At 38.4% G+C, this 8,369-nt stretch overlaps 1 protein-coding gene across 2 annotated transcripts in view; it reads right to left on the bottom strand.

The window, feature by feature from the left end:
* Positions 1–1,916: 1,916 nt before the first annotated feature.
* Positions 1,917–8,369, bottom strand: part of LOC127652169 (type II inositol 3,4-bisphosphate 4-phosphatase-like) — a 115,045-nt gene continuing 108,592 nt past the window's right edge. Inside the window, exon 19 of one of the 2 annotated variants that reach the window (XM_052138231.1) lies at positions 1,917–7,706. In XM_052138231.1, the coding sequence (XP_051994191.1) occupies positions 7,574–7,706 (133 nt within the window). In that variant the 3' untranslated portion in view covers positions 1,917–7,573. Of the gene's footprint in view, positions 7,707–7,729 lie in introns of those variants that run through there. The other variant, XM_052138230.1, reaches the window with a different exon arrangement.

Consider the following 8,369-nt stretch of genomic DNA (forward strand, 5'->3'; position numbering starts at 1 on the left):
AATCAATCAATGCGACTTAAAGCTGAAGTGTGTGATTCCCATTCAGTTATCAATAGGCGAGTTTTTAAACGATAACTTGTCAACTTTTAAAGACAGATCTACCGTGAACTTTGAGGTTGTTAATCGATGGTATATGCCTCTGTTGAAGCCATCAATCCTCATTATTTCACGTTTAACAGAATTTGTCAACCTGATCTCACAAAATGAACGTTACTTTAACATCTCTTTCGCAAAATGACTTTTACGTGCCGAATTCAACGTTTTGACGCAGTTTCCTGGTGAAATAAACGGTGCGTTTTATTTTATTGAAGTCATAATCAGCCAATTTACAACTAAATTGGCCAATTATGACTTCACAAACATAAATTTTTTTGTTCTATGGCTCATTGAAACGCTTTTACTACTGTATAAGGCATAATATGAAAAACAATAACGTCAAGGTTGTTTCAGAAAATGTCCTTCTCGTTTTAGGATTTTGTTTTTGGACACTATCGATTAAGATTAGGTGTTGGTTCAGGGTAAGGACTGTCTGTTTTGATTTTAGATCACTTTTGGTTTGGTTTCGGTTAAAGTTTAAGGTTGTGTGGGTATGTTTTACTCAGTAAAACCTCCATCTTATATTCATCTTCAAAACCTCATCTGATTACGGCACCATTTCACTCGCTTTTGGCGCCCCCTGATGGACATTTCACTGGGAAACTGCACCAAAACATGTAATAAGGCATGTCATTTCGTTTTGAAAAAATGTTGCCAAAGTCACTTAATCTTCATGAGATCAGGCTGGAATTCGTGCTACACTTCCCATGATCGGGCAGGAAACAATCGACCAATTAGAGAATCGTTGTAAACAAAGTGCGCCAAAAGAGCTCTGCAGCGACAGCCCACTCCCAATCGATTCTTTCTACACTCTCAAATGTTTTATTGGTATATACCTAAACATTTTGCACACACACACATATACACATACAAAAGACAACTTTAAACTTTAAAGCAACTGTTTTATATATTTCTATTGTTTTTAATTCGATTATGTCATTAGCAATGTTTCATGGGATTTTAGTTGTATCTTTGTCTTTTTATTAGATTAAAAAAATTCTTTGTGCATCAAATCAAAGATTGTAATTTTGTGATTTACCTCAGACCGGTTTGGATCATGGATTTTATGAAATCCCAATGGAAATTTTGTTGCGATCTATAGGAATATAAATACTCCGCCCCCATCTGCCATTGGCCGGGTCAGATAGGAACATGTAGTCCCACCCCAAAATCATGCCATTGGTTAGGTCAGTGTCCCAATCTCAGGTGAGAAATGTTTTGATAGTGCCAGTGTTTACACCTTTCAGGGGAAGATCACCTTTCTTACAGTTGCTCTACCTATTAAATTGGGATTGGAGAGAGTATATAAACATTGACAGATTTGGTTTCAGGCTTGGGTTTACATCACAGCAAATAAGCAATGCCACATGGCATCAGATTATTTCACAGTAAATCACCAATACTGTGATCACTTATGAACTTTAGATGGACTGTCATGCAAAACATTTTCGTTTCTAAGCTTAGTCTTTGTTGTTCATACGCCCATGCAGCATGCACGTGGCGTAATTGTTTTGTAACCATATGCATGTGACTTCTTTCAGGGAGCCATCCTGTTCTTACTAATAAAAGATGGACCATTTATAAACATGAATGTGAACAATCAAGAAGTCTATTGTTCAGATAAACACACAAAAGGCACATTCCATGTCACCATAACCATTTCAGGACACTTTGATATGAACCTGGTCCAACTGTACTGTGAGAGGTGTCCAATAAAACCAAACAAAAAATAAAATAAACAGAAAACAGACATTTGTGAGCAAAAGTGACATTTGATATAAATAGTTGATAGCATAACTTAAAGGTGAAAAGTGATTTTTATGCGTCACCGAACAGGACTGCAAAAATAAAGACAAGATAGTCCCGCCTCAAACTTGTGCCTGAGCCAAACAAAACAATGTTTTGAAAGCAATTTAGTTTTAACACTGGCTTAATTATAGTGGTCTATGCATATTAAGTGGAGTTAAGATAATGCGCTTTAAATAAATAAAAATTCCACACATCACATTTAACAGAGCGAATGTTTTTTTTATACAATATGCCAGCATACAGGGTGCATATTATGTAAACTTAGTTAATATACAGTACATTACATGCAAAAGTGCATACATGTGAAATATACAGACCCCTTAAATGCTGACTGCTCTTATAGGAACAATGTTCTTCCTAGAATTGTCCAAATAAACAGAAGTGAAAGGTAATAACAAAAGGAACAAACATATACAAACATGGAAAGAATGGGGCTGATATGTAACCAAAAAAACTGCAAACAATAACTTGGCATTCAAAGCAACAGATTTGAAAAACTTTTGATACTGCTGAAGGACGCCCCACCTTCCCGTAAAAAAATACAATTACAAAAAACCATCTAATTTTTTTTTTTTGCCCAAATAGCCTTCTTTGTTTTATTACATCATACAGTCTAAAAATATAAATCTTCAATAGACATTTTGTTTTAATACATTATTAAAAAAATATATTAAAAGAAGAAATGCCCAGCAAAAATTCGAAAAACGTTTCCACTCCTAGTGGCTGATGTGTGCTTGTACACACCAAATATATATAAAGATATAAACATAAAACACATGTATGTACAGTGGGGTCCAAAAGTCTGAGACCACTAATGCAAATGTGTGTTTATTTTTCTTTTCATAAAAATTTCATAAGTTTTATTATCACTGTGGTGCCTTGATCCCACAATGATAATAAAAATAAATAAATAATAAAAATAAAGGTAATCGTAACATTAAATCTCACGATTCTGACTTCATTTATCACAAGTGCCATATTTAAAGTCACAATGACATAATATATACTCACAATTATGATAGTCGCAGTTATGAGAAGTAAATTCAAGATAGTGGCAATTGCGTGATATAAAGTCTATAAAACCTCTCAATTGGAACTTAATTTTTTTGTAATTACGACAAATAAACCCACAATTTATTTATATCACACAATTTATTTATATTATAGAACAGCAACTGCAGAAATGATGAGATATTCGCGCAACTGTGATGTTTTATAGGCTGTATATCTCTCAATTACGACTTTATCGCTTGGTTCAGCTACCAAGTCAGACACAGAAGTCATTTAACATATCCTACCAATACAGCACATAACTGTATATCAGTGAATAATATATTCCAACAACATTATTGCTCTATTGTATTTTTTGTCATTATATGTTTAAATGCATATGTATGTATGTACAGTGGACATGTAACAGCAGGTTTTTGTGATGTAAAAAATTAAACAAATATTAATAATTAGAATTTTTGCACCTTTAATGTAAAAATAACAACCTATGCAATGCCACTGAAAACCAAAGTGACACATTTCAGAGAAAAAACAAACAAAATCTGCATAAGTTTGCACATTCAGAATCAGCTTTATTGCCAAGTATGCTTACACATACAAGGAATTTGTCTTGGTGAATGGAGCTTCCAGTGTACAACACCACAAAAACAGCAGCAAGACAGAGATAATTAAAAACAAAACAAAAAAAAAGAATAATACAAATAAATAATTATACATATACGTACATGCACCCACCTTCATACATACCCACATACACACACACACACACACACACACACACACACACACACACACACACACACACACAGTGCAAATCTATTACAAATCTGTTATATAAAGTACAAATATACAGTATATTATGTACAGAGCAATGTATGTAATGGCAGAAGTGGATGTGTTGGATAATATAAATAGACTTAAATGTGTATTGCACATAATTATTACTCAATGGGGCAATTTAATTGTTCATTAGATGGATGGCCTGAGGGACAAAACTGTTCCTGTGTCTGACGGTTCTGGTGTTCAGAGCTCTGAAGCGTCGGCCAGAAGGCAACAGTTCAAAAAGGTAGTGGGCAGGGTGAGTGGGGTCCAGAGTGATTTTACCAGTCCTTTTCCTCACTCTGGTAGAGTACAGTTCTTCAAGGGGGGGGGACTGATAATCCTCTCAGCAGTCCAAAGTTATTGAAGTGCAGAGGACAGACTCAATGACTGCTGAGTAGAAGTGTATCAGCAGCGCCTGTGGCAGGTTGAACTTCATCAACTGGCGAAGGAAGTACAACCTCTGCTGGGCCTTTTTCACAATGGAGTCAACATGTGTCTCACTTCAGGTCCTGTGAGATGGTAGTGCCCAGGAACCTGAATGACTCCACTGCTGCCACAGTGCTGTTTAGAATGGTGAGGGGGGACAATGTTGGGGTGTTCCTCCTAAAGTCCACTATCATCTCCACCGTTTTGAGCATGTTCAGCTCCAGGTTGTTTGGAGAGCACACATCCCTGGGGGGGGCACCAGTGCTGATGGTGCAGGTGCTGGAAGTGAATTTTCCCTGACAAGCTGCTGCCTGTCCGTCAGAAAGCTGGTAATCCACTGACAGATAGACATGGGAACAGGGAGTTGGTTTAACTTAGTCCGGAGAATAGCTGGGATGACTGTGTTGAAAGCAGAGCTGAAGTCCACAAAAAGGATCCTTGCATATGTCCCCGGTCTGTCCAGATGTTGCAGGACGTGAAGCAATCCCATGTTGGCTGCATCATCCACAGACCTGTTTGCTCAATAATCAAATTGAAGGGGATTTAGAAAGGGTCCAGTGATGTCCTTCAGGTGGGCCAACACCAGTCTCTCAAATGACTTCATGACCACAGATGTCAGGGCGACAGGGCTGTAGTCATTAAGTCCTGTGATTTTAGGTTTCTTAGGGACAGGGATAATAACAGAGCGTTTGAAGCAGCATGGGACTTCACACTGCTCCAGTGATCTACTGAATATCTGGGTGAAGATGGGGGCCAGTTGGTTAGCACAGGATTGGAGGCACGCTGGTGAGACGCCATCTGGGCCTGGAGCCTTCCTTGACCTTTGCTTCCGAAAGACACGGCACACATCGTCCTCACAGATCTTGAGTGCAGGTTGTGTGGCAGGAGGGGGGTTGCAGGAGGTGTTAATGTTTGTGTGAAGTGAAGGTCTGAGTGAAATTGGGCCTTTCGAATCTGCAATAGAACACATTCAGGTCGTCAGCCAGTCTTTGGTCCGCCACAGGGCTGGGGGTAGGAGTCCTGTAATTAGTAAGTTGTTTCAGGCCACTCCACACTGATGCAGGGTCGTTAGCTGAAAACTTGCTTTTCAGCTTCTCAGAGTAGCTTCTTTTAGCCACTCTGATTTCCCTAGTCAGTGTGTTCCTGGCCTGATTATACAAGACTCTATCCCCACCCCTGTAAGCATCCTCTTTGGCATGACAAAGCTGTCAGAGTTTTCCTGTGAACCATGGTTTATCATTGATGAATGATACAAATTTCCTAGTAGAATATTATGTATGATGTAACAGTATCTGTGAGCTCGTCCAGGTCTGTAGCTGCAGCTTCAAAAAACTCCAATCAGTGCAGTCAAAGCAGGCATGTAGCTCCAGTTCTGCTTCATTAGTCCATCTCCTTACAGTCCTTACAACTGGCTTTGTTGATTTTCATTTCTGCTTGTAGGTCGGAATAAGTGGAACCAGACAGTGATCAGAGAGTCCAAAAGTGTCTGTGATTTGATCAGCCAGCTGTTGCAGCACTATGTACCCAGAAGTGTTTGGAGGAAACACTCACCAGAATAAATGAAGAAAACACCCGCGGCGAGAAGAACGGCTTACAGTTGACAGCAGATCCTCTTTAACGTGGTTACATCTGTACACCAACTTTCGTTGATGTAAAAGCATGTTCCACCGCCTCTCGTTTTCCCCGTTAACTCCACGATGCGATCCGCTCTGAACAGCTGGAAGCCCGGCAGATGTAATGCGCTGTCCGGAATGGTTTCACTCAGCCAGGTTTCTGTGTAGCACAGTGCAGCAGAGTTTGAGAAGTCCTTATTAGCACGTGTGAGATGTAGTTCGTCAGTTTTGTTGGGAAGAGAGCGGAGATTCGCTAGATGAATGCTCGGCAGTGCGGTTTAACCAGCGCACAGGCTCGTTTTCCTCGCCTGCGTCTCATAGCGCGTTTAAACGACACAGCTGCGCCTCTGACTAAAATGTCCAGCAAAATGTCAGAATATTCAAAAACAGGGAAAAGATTATCTGGTATGTGCTGCCGAATGTTCAGCAGTTCGTCCCTTGTAAAACTGACTGGAAAAAGATTACTAAACACAGGACAAACAAACAAAAGATTTGGAGAGCTCCACACCGAGGCGGCCATCTGTGTCAAATTGATGCTACTAATACTTTCTGAACTAATACTTAGTTGAAGCACCCTTTGGTTTTATTACAGCACTCAGTCTGTTTGGATAAGAGTCTATTAGCTTGGCACATATTGACTTGGAAATCTTTTTACACTCTTCTTTGCAAGAACATTCCAGACCAGTCAAATTGCAGTTTTCTCTTTGTCTTTTCATCAATTTTGGAGGGACGTCCTGTTCTTGATAATGTTACTGTTGTGCCATACTTTCTCCACTTGATGATGACTGTGTCTATGGTATCTAATGCCTTGGAAAAACATGTGTAACCCTAACCTGAGCAATACCTTTCAACAATCCATTGATGCTTTGCAAGTCACTTCAGGTGAAGACAGGTGTGTACTATTACACATGAGCTTAGATGATTGGTTGATTCTGAACACAGCCACATATCTAATTATAAAAGGGTGTGCATACTTATGCACTTAAGTTATTGTAAGTTTTGTATTCTTTTAATTTTTTTCTCAGAAATGTGTCACTTTGGTTTTCAATGGCATAGGTTGTAATTTTAACATTAAAGGTGCAAAAAGTCTGATACGATTTATCTTGGTTTCATTTTTAACATCACAAAAACCTGCTGTTATAACAGGGGTGTGTAGACTTTTTATATCCACTGTATATGTGGTTGCATTTGCACTGGAAGCGTCGGTCACCATGACAAATTCCTTGCGTGTGTAAGCATACTCGTTCTGATTTATTTCTTGAAATTACAAAATATAAACGTGCAACTTATTTATTACACAATTGCGACTACAAAAATCACTAACGTTGAAATTGTGAGATATATAGTTTAATAGATTTTCTCTCCCAATTACAACTTTTTACCATCAAAGTTTTACCGTATTTCTTGCAGTTGCGAGAAATAGTCACACTTGTGATATATAAAGTCAGAAATACCTCTTATTTTTTATTCTGTGGCAGGAAACAGCTTCCATATATCAGCATTACAATTGGAGTGAAAAGCTGAATTGAACATGTTTTGAGAACGTTCCATAAAGCATCAGAAATCGGACCGTTTGCACAAAACAAGTGGTCAAAAGTCACAAATTTGCTTACATTTGTTTAGTGACCTAGACGTAGTGCAGAATCTTCAATATTTCTTTTTTACATTATAATGTTTTACATTCTTTAAAATTCTAAAACTTATTCCCACATTTAAATCCGGGGGGGGAGGGGGTGTCTCATACTTTTAGACTTAAAATTTTAATGGTCAACTATTATCTCTATCCTCGATATGTTTCATGAGTCCACCTTCCCATAAGTTCCTTCAGGTGGCCGATAGTATTTGGGAAACGCCATCAGCTGCAGCATGTTGAACGCATATTTTCGGCACTTTATATTCTTTTGCACATTTTCAATCCGGCAGCCTTCTCTGATGAAAGGAATATGAAGAAAGACAAAAAATGAAAGGGATGATGATGATGATGAATTGATTAAACAAACAGAGCCAAAACGACAGTGTTTCAACCTGCACGTTAATAATGAAAAGTATGAGGAAACCATAAGAATCTTATCAAAGACATTCACAATGAATTTAGAGTATGCCCAAAACAAACATGCATTCATTTCCTCATTTCCTTCTAAAAAGCAAAGAAAACTTTGTGCATCTTTTCAAATGCTAAACATTTTTGGTCTTGGTTTGTTTTGAAAGGAAAAGTTTGCCACAAAATCAAAACACTACTATCATGTACTTGCAATGATTCTATCGATGACGTATTTCATGGTGTTTTTATGATGATTTTTTGGAGCTTGTACGTTGTTATTAGTATAACATTAAATACATGTGAACATCACTCCTTATTTGTGCAGACTGTAGTTGTGAGAAAGAGAAGTAGTCATAGGAAGCAAGTAAGAAATGTAGACAGAGCTCGTGTATGGCATAATCAGCAGTTTATTGGTATTTTGCAAGCAAAAAAACAAGACTTAAAATGAGCCACACCACCAGCAGGTGGGAGCTGACAAGCAGAAGTGCGATTGGATAGAAGTGGCGTGACGCCGGCTTGTTAATCGCTATGGAGCCCGTCTCAGGGTCGTC

The sequence above is a fragment of the Xyrauchen texanus genome, chromosome 11 (genome assembly GCF_025860055.1).
Source record: "Xyrauchen texanus isolate HMW12.3.18 chromosome 11, RBS_HiC_50CHRs, whole genome shotgun sequence".
Taxonomy (NCBI): domain Eukaryota; kingdom Metazoa; phylum Chordata; class Actinopteri; order Cypriniformes; family Catostomidae; genus Xyrauchen; species Xyrauchen texanus.